This window comes from Uloborus diversus, chromosome 1 (assembly GCF_026930045.1).
Source record: "Uloborus diversus isolate 005 chromosome 1, Udiv.v.3.1, whole genome shotgun sequence".
NCBI lineage: Eukaryota > Metazoa > Arthropoda > Arachnida > Araneae > Uloboridae > Uloborus > Uloborus diversus.
Genome location: NC_072731.1, coordinates 3388661 through 3402866, shown reverse-complemented (window position 1 = coordinate 3402866; position 14206 = coordinate 3388661). Strand labels below are relative to the sequence as shown.

The window sequence follows — 14206 nt, the reverse complement described above, 5'->3', positions numbered from 1 at the left end:
CCTGAGCGAATTCTCATAACATGGACGAGTAAATTACCAAATTATAACATGGAACCGTAACATGGCAAGCAAATGAACATAGCAAATTGGCGAGAAAATCATCATCCATTGTTTAAATATACAAGCGAACCAAATGACCTTTTAATTTTCTACTACGGGCAAAGCCGTGCGGGTACTGCTAGTACTTAATATATAACCTTACGACAACAGCTGTTTTTACACGTTACAGACTAAAACAGGAATAATCTCACACATTTGTACAATGACGGAGACTGGCAGTGTTGCCACTTCTAAAAAATAATTATAATGATACCAGCAGCAATGCAGAATAAAAAAAAAATATTTGGTTTGTGGTTTATTTCTTCAAAAACTGGGTCTAAACTTGAAAATATGAGAATTGGAGAAGTGTCCCTAATAATTTGGCCACCCGCTGTAATTCCAGAAGTAGAGTTCTTTTTAGCAGTTGAAAGATAATAGTCATATTTCATTTAGCAGTTTTAAATTTAAGGTCCTACATTTTCTAACCTTCAAAATTGCTACATTCGCAGAGCAAAGCTTTATTGATATTTTAGAAAACAGAATAAATTTTTTTTTTTTTTGCTTAAGTCTTCTGACAATACAATTTTATACAATTCAAAGCGAAACTTTTATTTCGGAGAGGAAAACTAGAAACAATTTTATGGGAATTAATTATAAAAATACACACAATTGTAATGAAAATGTTTTCAGTTAGTGATTACTAACCGCAACAAAAAAAAAAAAAAGAAAGAAAAATATTACAAATATTCACCTTCAACTTGAATTCCAACTGTGGAAGTACTAATGCCATCATGGAGGGACAAATAATATTTAACTCATAAATTAAATCATATAGCTTGACAAGAAGTATGCTATCCACTTTCCCAAGGATCAGAGCATTGTTGAAAAACTAAATATAAAAAAATAAATGATTATTGACATTAATACTAAGATTTGAAATTGAAAAAAAAAAAAAAAATCTTATATGATCAGATACTTACATTTTGAATGTATGGTTCTAAAGTGGCATTAGTTCTTTTCAATATGTCTCGGGCTAAATTGTATGAATTCGGATTCTTCGTCTGTAAGAATTTTTAACCAATTTAATTATTTTTAAATTACTTTTATAATAGTCAAATAACTACGGAGTGAAATCAAGCAAAATTCATTACAAAATTTTCAAGAGCAAAATGGATAGCAAATACAAATTACGCAAAAGCAATTTGCAATTAATGAATGTACAAGAAGCAATAATTTTAGTAATTTCAAACATTTAAAAATCGACATACCAACAGTTGTCTTCTAATTTACAGAACTCAAAATAAAGAACAAACTATATAAATCATTTTTGCATACTTCATTCTCATGATGAGTCTTGATAAAAATTTAAATCAATATTAACAACTTCAATACATTAAAAGAACTTTTGCTTTATTATAGAGGCTGCACCTCGTCACTTCTGAAATATTTAATTCATATAAAAAAAAATATGAATTAAAATACAACCAGAAACACAACTAAACAGTTACTATAAATGGATATTATTTTAATTAATGCAATAATAAAATTTGCCTAGCATTTAGACTTATAAAAAAATCTTAAGGATGAATGAAAACCTTTATTTAATTTTAAATACCTTTTTAGGTTCAACAATTTGGTCTAATATTATGTCCAACATTGGTTGTGAGATGGTATCAGCTTCGAGAATGAGAGGACACATCATGTCGAGCATAAAATTCTTTACTTTTGTAGAGTGATTATCACTAAAATAAAAGATTGAAAAAAAAAACTAAATAAATACGCTTCCTCTAAAAATCACCAAAAAAGATAAAAGATACACCTCAGACAAACTTGGTTTACCATAAAAATGTTTTCATCTAGACCAGGAGTATTCCACTATTTACACTTTAGGGAACCATTTGAGATTGCACTTTTTTTTAAAGGTACAACTGATCACAGAAAAGAGCAGAAAAATAGGGCATAAAAGCTTTATCTCACTTAAAAATACAAAATTATTTTTCATAGTTATTTTTTAAAGAAAATTTGTGGGTTTTTTTTTTTGTTGGTTTTCTAAAAAGCATTGTATGAATAATAAACACAATCAACAAACAAAATATTTTCTTACATAATTTTTCACAAGTTAACTTCCATTTAAAGCATTCAAAATTTTCTAACAAAAAATTATAATTTTATAGTTATAATTTTTTTACAATTTTAATTTTGAATTATAAAAATAATATTTCAAAACTAAATTATTATTTTTATTAAAAAAAAATACCAAAATTTTGGCGCTTTGACTAATTAAATACCAATTACTTGTAGAACCCTAATCATAGCTCCAGAGAACCCTAGGGCAGTGCTTCATCTAGGGGCGCAACCAGGGGGCAACCCCCCCCCCCCCCCAAAAGAACCCTAATTTGAACAATTTTCAAAAATACTCTTTTTTTATTCAAACGAAGATGAACGCGCTTTGAGAAAATGAAGTGGTTCCAAAGTAAGCAGGGACGAAGAAGGTCATTTAAAACTTCCCCCTCTCTCCTTTTTTTCGGCATTTATTTTTTCTGTAGTTAAGAACTCATCGTTCATAACACTGCCTATTTCTTCTGCTACCGCGGAGGATTGTTTTTAACATTGCGCCGTCTCATTTAACCCATTCTTTGCCCCGGCCGATACAGGATCGGCCGCGCAGTTTATGTTAATACTGCCCCGGCCGATTCAGGCTCGTCGCACGAAAATGGTTCCTAACTGCCTTCGACGATCCTGTGTCGTCACGGCGTAGAAACGCCGTGATTTGGCAAGCTGAACAGCAAAAACAACATTAAAATCCCAAGAGCAAAATGGGGAGAAAAGCGCTATTACAACGTAGCAAAAAGCAACTCCGTTTCGTTATCTGCGGCATGCGCGTTAAGGGGTTTAGGGCTGGTCATGGAATGGATTAAGAAGCACAATGATGCAAGAACGCTTAAATGGATCAGCACAGCTTTGCATCAACAAAGATATACGTAGTTGTACAACCAGATGAAGTTATTGAAGAACTAACCAAGAAAAAACGACGGTTAAATTTTGTATTGTAGACAATAAGACAGTTTTTATAAGTGTACATATGCAATGTGGATATTTAGGACTCATGAAGTGTAAGTGATTTTATTGATTATTTTGTTGTATTTTTAAGTGATTTCATGCCATTTTAACGTGTTCCTTTTTTTTCTTTCCTTGAATGATCTTAAAAATATGAATAGTTAAGAGCTTTTGGTTATAAAAATTCGTGTGCATTTTGATTTATTTCATTAATATAGTAAACGAAGTAATAACAAGTATTGATTTCCATTTATTAATTTGAACATCTTACCGCCATACTGTTGTTTCAAGTACTTTAAAGTTTATTCTTAACGTGATTTCATTTCTGACATAAGAACAATTAATGTTTTAGCAACAGTTTTTGAATAAATTGCAAAACTTATACAATTTTAAGGAATTTTACTAAATAATATAAATAATAATAATAAATATATATTGATGTAAAGAGAGAGAGAGAGAATGCTGATAGAGTGTTGTGCGTGTGCGCCCCTGGCTTCTTCACCAGTGTGCCTCATTTTTTGAATCATAGGAAAAGGAAGATCAAAGAAGTGGTACATATAATTTTTTGCGCAAAAGATTCCAACAGAGCTAGAGTGGTCAGCCATAATGCCAATTCTACATAGTTCAAAGCCACAATAAAAAAATGCATATCCACTGGTAAAACCGTTATTTTCCAGCATGGATAAAAAGTACGGAAAATGATATCCCGGTGCAGGGTACCTTTTCCAGACAACACTATCGGGAGGCATTTGAAAAAAAATGGTTGATAAACAGTGAAAAGCTTTTATTTTTAGTTGTTCATTAAATGAATCCGGGGCCGCAGAGAGCCAAGGTGGGCCCCTTGTCAGTAATATGTCCTAGGGCCCCTCCCATCCCCAAAAAAGGAAAAAAAGGAGAAAGAAAAGAAAGGGGTGAAAGAAGAAAAAAATTGCATCTGTTAACTAGAAAACAATAACCTCTCTTTTAAGTGCCACAACAGTAAATACCAAAAGAGTAAATTTTATTTAATCTTTGTGATTTCTCTAATTCAGACCCCCCCCCCTTCTTTCTTTCCTCCTTTTTTTTGCTTCAATGTCGTGCCCCCCCCCCCCCACCAAAGGCCCAAGCCCCTAGTTTCCAACTAACTAGGATGATAGAGAGCCAAGGCAGGCCCAGGACCGGATTTAGGAGAGGGCAGGCGGGGCTACTGCCCCGGGGCCTCCACAACCAAGGGGCCCCCACAATAAAAAATTTTTACAAAATATCCTAACTTTCATGGGTCAAAATATTGGATATATACCTATCAAAATATTCGAATATATATCAAAGTATCGGATATTTTCGAAAATATGATGATCTTTTCGAACCCTGATTAGGGGCCTCCACTCCTTCGTTGCCCCGGGGCCTCCACACTTCCAAATCTGGCCCTGGGCAGGCCCCTTGTCAATAATATGTCCTCAAGCCCTTCCTGTCCCCAAAAAATAGGAAAAAGAAGAAAAGAAAAGGGGGAAAGAAGAAAAAAAAAAGGGGCGAGAAAAAAAGGCGGAAAAAGAAAAAGGGAAAAAAAGCGACGAAAATATAAAAAAATTGCAATTGTTAACTAGAAAACAATAACCTCTATTTTAAGTGCCACAACAGTAAATACCAAAAGAGTATGTTTTATTTAATCTTAGCGTTTTCTCTAATTTGGACCCCTCCCCCCCCCAAAGGCCCAAGCCTCTAGTTTCCGACTAACTAAACTGACATGGCCTCTCATTGGGCCTGAATGAATCTTGAGGATGTGTTGTGTGCGGAATGCCATCACTTTGAGTGGCAATACCTGACACTCTAACATTGTCTGATACAAAGCAGAGTGAATACGCCATATGACAAGAAAAAAACTGCTTTTATAAAAGAGTTTTTAGTTAAAAATTAAAATAGTTGGTAGAAAAAAAACATTAGATAAAAGATAAACCTGGGTGGAAAAAACCATTCCCCTTGGTACCTACAACGGAAAAAAAATTCAATCCCATTCTGACCAGAAGAAGAAGCATGCAAAAACAGAGTCACAGAAAAAAAAAACCTCAGTCTTCAACCTAGTTCCTGCAGAACCTAGGATGAAGACCTCTGATCTACACAAAATATTTTCAACGCAATTTTTTTTTATGACAATAAACAATTGTATAATCATTTGATTGAGTTTTGAAAGATTGTATTTATGGAAAGGATGCAATTTTAAAATATGTAATTTAAAATAAAATTACACTCAAAAGTTTTATGATGGTTAAAAATGAAAATTTTTCTTACTTTACAATGCTAAAGATGAGTTGAAATAACTTCGTAAATATCTGTTGGTTTTCTTCTAGTTCTATACAAATATTAAATGTCTTAACCCAAGCTAAATTCTAAAAAGAAGAGGAGAAACTATGTAGAAAATGTGTGCATTTCAGTAGTTAAAAGCAAGTACATATAAAACAAAAAAATCATCAAAATGAACAATTTCATACATCTAGAACACAATCAAAAATGAATTTTTTGAAATGAAATTTATCATAGTGATTTTTAAAGGTAAGTAATCACAATTTTTCTTTTCAATGCTGAAAGTATCAAAGTAAACCATACTTATTGATGCAAAATCCCTTTAAAGAATCTTGGTACTCATAAACTAGTACTAGTGTTCCCGCTAGGCCGTTTTTGAAGGGCGCAGCGCCCTGCCCTTTTCCATATCAGCAGAATGCGCCCTGCCCTTCTTTTAGATCGTGAAATGCGCCCCGCCCTTTTCAAAAATAAGAAATTGCACCCTGTGTTTTTAAAAAGATGCCCCAACCATCGTTTCGACCTGCCGCGATATCGGACAATTTTATTTGTCCAGCGATCGTCTGCAAAAACGCAAATGTCTTATCCTAGTTCCCAGAATTTCACCCTGAAAACAGCCCAATAAACAAAAGGGGAAGCAAATACCTAGGCTAAGAGAGGATGAGATTCTCAGAATTCAAACAGGTTTATCAGTAGGAAACAAAGGCATGTTCTTTCTTCCCTTCTACTGAGGGTGGGTTTTTGAAAGGTTGTGGGAAGGAGTAGGGTCTTCTGGGAAGGGAGTGATCTTTGTTTCATTCCTTCCCATCGATCTTCTGAGAATCAACAATGAGAGAGGGAATAGTACATTTCCTAACATTTTAGCCTTTTGTGTCCGTTTTTCGTCTGCACGTGGAAATTAGGCTTAGCTCATTTTAGCGCATTGCCAGTAATTGTGTAGTAATCTTTTCACATCTGTTTCTGGAAAGTTAACTAGTAAACTAACTCTGGAAAGTAACTGGAAAGTTTCCTAAGAAGAACATAGTACAAAGCTTACTAGGCTAAAATGCAAGAGTATTTTTTTAATATCTTGGATTTTTAACCCCCCCCCCCAAAAAAACCGTTTGAAATGGAAACATCGCATTGAGAGAGCTTTCATCAATTCTTTCCTTTTTGCTAAATATTTTTATTATCTTTGTATATGTGTGTGATTCATATAGCAGATTATTTAAAACACTTATTGACATAATAAAAAGCATACTTTTGACATACTTGTGCTTTTTTCTAATTAAAATAATCTTGCACTGTTTCTTTTTCTTTTATAAATATTATACAATTGATTTTAAAAAAAATCACAAAATTAAAATGGCGAAATATTAAATTTTCACAAAAATTGTCTGAGATAAAAATCTTAGCTTGGCCCAAGCTGCTTATGCATTGCATTTAGGAGCGCATATATCTGCCAACACATTTGTGTTATGAATTTGAACTCCAAGACTAAGAAGTAGAGCTCAAATAAAGTATTTTTAGTTTTGCAACTTGCTACCACTGCATTCTTGAAGCACTGCACACAGCATTTTAAGTTACCGTATATACTCGCATATAGGTCGATCTCGCGTATAAGTCGACCCCCCTTCTTCAGAGAAAAAATCCAGAAAAAATCTAAAACCCGCGTATAAGTCGACCCCCATACTTTCCAAAAACATCGCGAATTATTTTCAAAGAAATTTCAAAATAATGAGCACATTTATTTACAAATAAAATAGGAATTAAGTAGGAAAACATTTGTAAAAGCCTTCGAACTCGGATTCCGAGTCGGACGCAAAAAAAAGTTCACTAAAGTCCGCTTCCGTCATCGTATACATCGGCGGCTGCAGAATAGTCAATGATATCACAACCTCAATGATCACAACCAGGAGGCAGAAGTGCGCACGTGCTTTGAAAAGATATGATTAAGCAAGTATGTTGCCACTCTTAAAACAAAAAGTATAGCAGTTAATTATTTGAATGGCCTGACTGTTGACGATAAGTATATTCATACGTTTCACGATAGTCGTTAATCGCTGATTTGATCCTTAATAAAGAGGAATAAAATTATCTTTATTTATGTGTATTATTTAGGTTTTTTTATTTATTATTTTTGAATAAGTTTACTTTTTCACACGATCAACTTATAAGCAACTACCTGTAACCGCACATCGGCATTTCTCGTAGCTTCCCAGCTCTCGTTGATCGGAAAATTTGACCCGCGTATAAGTCGACCCCCCTTCCTTTGATCTCATTTTTTGGACAAAATTTCTCGACTTATACGCGAGTATATACGGTAATTATTCTATTTGAAGTGTAATATATTTAAAGAAGGGGAATTTACACGCATCACAATTTTGATGTCTACTAAAATACTTAATGGCACAATGCACATTACTAAGCAGTTTCTTTGGTAGGAAGGGGAGATCAGTAATTAAATATTGTTCTTAAATTGAAATTCAAAGGGTTTTGAAATGCCTATAATTTTTTTTTTACTCTTATGGGTAATTAAAATTATGGCTTGAGAAGTGTTGAAAAACACACAAAGCCAAGTTTCAGCATTAACTAAATGTTCCTATGTAGTGTGGAAAACGTACTTAGCTTAGTCGGCATTTGTGTGTGTGTGGTGGGGGGGGAGGGGGGGGAGTTAACTCTATTCTGAAGACAAGTGCGTTTTCTGGATAAAATCATTTTTAATACTAAAGTTAGTGGTGATGGCGATCAAGGGGGGGGGGGGTCATGGTGCAGACTAGACTGTTTGAATTTTTTCAAGGTGTTTTAAGTGTTATGTCTCCTCTCAATTTTTTTTTTTGGGGGGGGAGGGGTGCTTAGTACTTTTTGAGTGGTGCATCATTGGCCTTGGGGGGGGGGCTGACACAGCGTTAAAACAGTGCCCTTTTTTTAAAAAGTGCCCCTTTCAAAGGCTAGCACCCTGCCCTTTTTTTTTCTAGAGTGAACACTACTAGTACAAAATAGAAAACAATTAAACAAGGAAACAAAAAGATAAAAATGCTGTAAAAAAATAAACTGAGTTAAAATATTAATAATTTCTTAAACTATCTCAGTTTGAATTTCAGAACAGTCATCAAACTTACTTCTAGGAGATAAAAATATCGCTTGAAAATAGTGTCTTTAGGATCTTCCAAGCCTTGGAGTTGTTCAATAAAAAAATAAAAAATAGCCTGTAAATGAACATTACATTATTGAAATGTTTCACATCATATAACTTCATCAAAAGTTAAATAAATGTACCTATTATTAGAAATATGTAATGATTTTGCAAAGCAGATACCCATATTGCGTCAAGACCAGGGTTCGTGATTTTTTAAATTTAAATCTGGTTTTTTAAATCTTCAGAGTTTTGTGCTTATTAATTACTTTACATTTATAAACACAGTATATTTCATACAGTAGATGAATTAATTCAGCTTACTTTTAAAACTAAGATAAGTTCTCAAACTATTCAATACACTTTTGAGAGATATAAATACGTTTCAATATTTAGATAAGAAGTGATATTTTTTTTTTTTTTAATGCTTTGCTTCAAAATAAGGTTTTTATCATCATGTATGTTTTAGTGTAAAAGAATAGGTTGAGCAATTACTTTTCTTAACTATATTAGTGATGGCGTATAAGAAAAACTGCAAACTTTTATTTGGTTCTGTATTGAATTGAACTGTAATTTGAGTAACAGCAATATTGTAAGAGTGAAAATTTGTTTCACACACAGAAAGAGAGATCTATATAGTTTTGCCTGTTGAAGTTAAGATTGTATAATGCCATTAAGTTAAATTTAGGGCAACACATTCTGAAAATGCAAAGTTAATTTATAAACATAAAATAAAGAGATTTTAATTAATGATTTTGCTAAAAAAATCACTTGATTCAAATCAATTGATTTAAATCAATGATTTTTTTTAATCATTTGATTTCTAAAATTGAAACTTTCATTTCTAAAATTGAAACAAAAGTTTAAAAAGTTGTGTTCAAGAATAAGTGATTCCCATTATCCTTCATATTTTTAAAATAATTCTAGCATAAAAGTTTTTGAAGTTGCTGAGTGTGATTCAAACATTACTGCTTCTGGTTAAGTAACTATCTAATAGGAAGATCGAAAAAAAAAGTTGGTTTTAGAATGTCTAATCCAGATAAGCTTCAACTTCCCTAGCCTTTCTCGGTTTTCTCTGATTTTTCAATACCAATAACATAAAACTTGCAGGTATGGATGTTTTTATTTTACTATTATATTTATTATTAAATATTTTAAAAGATACAAAATACATTTATCTGAGTCATTCTATGTCAAATCAACCACAAAAATGGGATTTTAATACCCACTATCTTGGATTTCTATGAAACAAGGTACTTGTATGGTTTTTTCATTTTTGAGACACTTAAATTAACTCTTGTTGTTTATGGGGGAAAAATTGTTTCTTAATAATAAATTACTACAGTCTTTTTGAAATTTTTTATAGAAAATGTAAAGACTCTGATTTTTTTTTGGGGGGGGGAGAAAAAAAAAACAAAAAAGGGCATTGAAATTACACTTTTGGCATGAGGTTCAAAAATATATCATGAATATGTAATCTAACTTATCCAATGGATTACTATATTCAGGGACTTTTGGGAATTCTGCTCTTCTCCCTTACCCACAATTCTGAAGAAAATGTAAAATATCATAGAGACAAGCTGTGACAAGTGTTAAAAAACAGAATTGCCAGCAATTACAACAAAAATTTAAGCATAAAATGTGTGGAATATTAAACTCAAAAATATGAAATTTAATACCTCAGCTTTTTTTAATGTTTAAGATAGTTAGGAAATGTGTTTGAAAATAAAACTTACAGATTGCTATATTTTAATCAAGACAACTTTCAAATTAAAAGATTACTCTAACATTAATTTCTATTTTTCAATTTCTAGCACTTTTGGATTTCTCCCACTCCTCCTCCTTTTTGGAAAGAAAAAAAATGCTATTGTGTGTTGGAGGGGGGGGACTTTAATAGCTTTACTTTTGTGCTAAGACAAATTCATCCATTTCCTTTTCTTAAAATGATATTTTATATCCCTTAAAAATAAATAGCTTAACCTCTAGCTCTTGGAAAAAAAATTTTTAAATGAGTAAGTTATGTCTTTCCCAACCAAAGCATAGTAAAAGAAATTAGAATTTAGGTACCTCTTTTGTCAACAAACTATTTTATTTTTTAAATGAACATTCAGTATTAATTTAATATATTTGCATGGAAAAAAGCTACTCTTGTAGTTTTTGTATTTTTCTGACCTCTTTACTTAAAATGTTTGTGGTTGAATACTGTAATTTTCTTTTACAGAAACTATTCATCATTTTGTTAAGTAGGAGAAGTCTCATTGAGTATCAAAAAGAAAATTTTAAATATTTTGCATAGAAAATTACATCTGTTGACATTTTAATTTACTCTTTTCTTTTTCAACGTTTTTCAACATTTTCCAAAAACATTCATTTATAAGAAATAAGTGATTTTTTTTCTTCTGAAAGTACTAATAGTTGGATTACAACGGGTGAATTCTGCCGTGAGCAGGTAAAGGGCAGTAACAGCACATTTTTTTTTTTTTTTTTTTTTTTTTTTGCGTTTTTGTAATTTATTGTGTGTTAAGCTTTTTGCACAAGCCTGCTATTTGGTTTTCACTATAAAAAAAAGGTGTGAAAAAAACATCTAATTCCAATATTACCCTATTGTTAGCATTAAATCCAACACACATTTCTTCAACATCTCGGAAACTCATTTCTGCCGATACTGCCATTTACCTGCGCACAGCAGTATTAGTAGTAATATTTTAACATATAGGTAAGCATTTCTTCGTTTTTTCACAGTATCACAGTTGTTAGGAATAACGGATAATACGAATTAAGTCATGGATTTTTGAGTTTGTAGTAACCAAGTCCAACCATTATCTATTTTTTTAAATGCAAACTATAATACAAAATCAAAACTTTCGCACAAAGTTACATAATGAACTACACATTTATGATGCAGATTTGGCATGAAACTTGTTAACAATGAATCAACAAAAACATGTAAAATAAACTGGTCGACAATTACCTTAAGATGCTCTGGGTCTTTATAAGGAGCATCTGGAGCAAAAACTCTAAACACATCAGCTATACAACAGGCAACCAGAAGTTTGACATCTTTACTGGGATGCTCTAAAAAACTGTCGGCTGCTAAAAGCATAGCAAGTGGAATGTAGGCAGAATTGTCTTCCTCCTGGCTCATATTTTGGAATGATTGCGCACATTCCTAAAAACATTTCATGAAAAATTGAATATAGTAATAACAATGTTATAACACACAAACAATGACAATGTTAAAACACATTTTTGCATTCAAGACATTTGGCAAAGGTCTGTTCGAGGTAGGGTTTGCCGATATATATGATATCACGATATATATCCAATATTTATTCTGAAAATATCATGATATTTTGATTATTTTTGATATTTATTTTTCGTACTATGATATTCACAGAAAAAAGGTATACAGTGGCTCCCAAAGGTGTTTGTACACCTTGAAATTTTGTAGTAAAACCAAAATAACGCAAAACTGAATTCGAATATGAAGTCCAATTTTTTTTCACACCATTTCTATGCTATTCTGAATAAAACCCAGCAGTTTTTTTCAAAATATTGCCAGCTTTTATTTCTCAAATTTGTCGAAAAAGGAAGAGACGGAGAAAAAAATAAGCCATGAAAGTCGTCGTACACTGAAATATTTTCAAATAAATTCACGATCAAAATTATAATATGTTATTTTTTTATTATTTTTGCATTGTGATGACACTGTAAAGTCATTTGGCTTTAATTTTTTGTTTATTTATTCCCTAATATTCTGCTTATTATCTTAAAATGGCAGGTATGCGTAAAAAACAACAAACACGATTTGAAATTTGATTTTTTCCTCCCAGTAGCCGTAAATTGGTTTGAAATGTCTCTAAATTAGCTAATTTATACCATTCTATATTGAAGTGCTTGATAAAATGCTTTAAAGACAAGAATCAGATCAAAAACAAGGTAAGAAAAGGTCAACTGGCAAAGTTAACGAAGTGTGATCAGAGATTTACAGTTAAAAAAATTATGAAAAATACACATTTGAGTGCTGAAAAAATTTCTGCAGAATTGAATGAAACATTTCATGTTTAATTTTCACCTAAAATTGTTCGCCAAGTTCTCTGATTAGCTGGATTAAATGGGACCTCTTCCAACAAATTTTCTTGTTCATGCTAAAAACAGAAAGCTTACACTTTCGGTCATAAAATCAATGATAAATAAGCTCAAAACGTTTTGAAACAACGTCTTACTTATAGATGAAAATAAATTCAACATTTTGTGTCAAATTGCAGTATGATTGTAAATAGAAGAATAAATTAGGAACTTAATCTTAAGAACTTAGTTGGACCAGTTAATCAGGACAATGAAGGTGTTCTTGTGTTAGGGTGCATATCAGCATCAAAACTTGGAACTTTTTAATTTTTTGATGAAACAATAAATCATGCTGTTAATTTAAATATTTTAAAAAACAATTTTAAACTATGAGCCCAAAATTTGGTAATCGGAAACAACTTTGGTTTTTTTTTTTAATCAAGATAAGGATAAGAAACACAAGTTTGCGTTTGGTGCTCAAAAATTGACCTTAAGCTTAGAAATATCTCCTAAATCGCCAGATTTAAACTTAATGGAGCATATTTGGAGATATCAGGTGGATAGAATATGAAATTACACCACTGAAACAAAAAGCGAGCTAGAAACAGTAAGACTTGAAGTGCAGCCGAACACTTACTCAGAAATTGTACAAAAAAAGAAAGAAAAAACAACAAAATTTATTGCCAGACATTTAAAAGCTGTTCTTGATACTGCATAATATTCTACTAAATAATAAATTAGTAAAAAGTTAGATTATTTACTAATTTTTTGACATTTTTTCAAAGTGTGCGAAGACTTTCGTGAGATCAAGTTTCTGGCACTTTTTGATTATTGATTTCTTAAAAATCCCGTTTTATGAGGTTAATAAAAAATTTCATGTAGTTTTGTTGAAAATAGATCATAGATTTTATAATTAAATACCCATTCCAAAATATTAATTTTAACGAATAGATAATGGCGTATTTCATTGAAAATCGTAAATATACTAACACTTTTGGGAGCCACTGTATGTATTAATCATATTAATATTATTCATTTGTCATTGAAAAATAATCAAAGTAATATACTATAGATATGATACATTAATTTATCATTAACATAATGCAATAATATAATATTTCTTTATTTTATATTCATAAAAGTATTAGTAATATAGTAATTTTAATATAGATTAAAATACCTAGTTGAAAATTTAAAGTTGGTCAGAAAGAAGGAAAATGTCGTGCCTGTACACTGACAAATGCATATTTTTATATTTCTGAATTATATAATTCTGCCATAGTAGCTAACAAAAGAAAAAACAGTGAAGCAGTTTATGCTTTTTAAGTAACTCAATTAAGATTAATAAAAATTTTAAGTAAAATATTAATTTTAAAATAGCAATAATATTACAATAATCAAATGATTTTACAAATAGGGACAGGTGGTTTTTCATCCATTTTTTCAAACTTTAATTTTGCATGCATATGATATTGTGATGTTCTTTCTGAGGCCACATAAAAATATGTAATCAGTTTTACAGACCACATGAATATAATCTTCAATATCCAATATAACAGCCAGCATCAGTAGCAGTTATATTTTATATTTAAAAATTAAATTAGAGTCATTTCACAAATGATTCTAATTATTTATACATAAATACCATTTATA

General features: G+C 31.3%; 1 protein-coding gene across 1 annotated transcript in view; it reads right to left on the bottom strand.

Moving 5' to 3' along the window:
* Nucleotides 1–14206, bottom strand: part of LOC129234394 (sister chromatid cohesion protein PDS5 homolog B-A-like) — a 55716-nt gene that overhangs the window by 38461 nt on the left and 3049 nt on the right. The window contains exons 3-8 of the mRNA XM_054868390.1: nucleotides 11457–11654; nucleotides 8472–8558; nucleotides 5362–5459; nucleotides 1655–1781; nucleotides 1020–1100; nucleotides 791–928 (exon numbers count right to left, since the gene is read on the bottom strand). Coding sequence (XP_054724365.1) covers nucleotides 791–928; nucleotides 1020–1100; nucleotides 1655–1781; nucleotides 5362–5459; nucleotides 8472–8558; nucleotides 11457–11654 — 729 coding nt within the window. The remainder of the gene's footprint in view (nucleotides 1–790; nucleotides 929–1019; nucleotides 1101–1654; nucleotides 1782–5361; nucleotides 5460–8471; nucleotides 8559–11456; nucleotides 11655–14206) is intronic.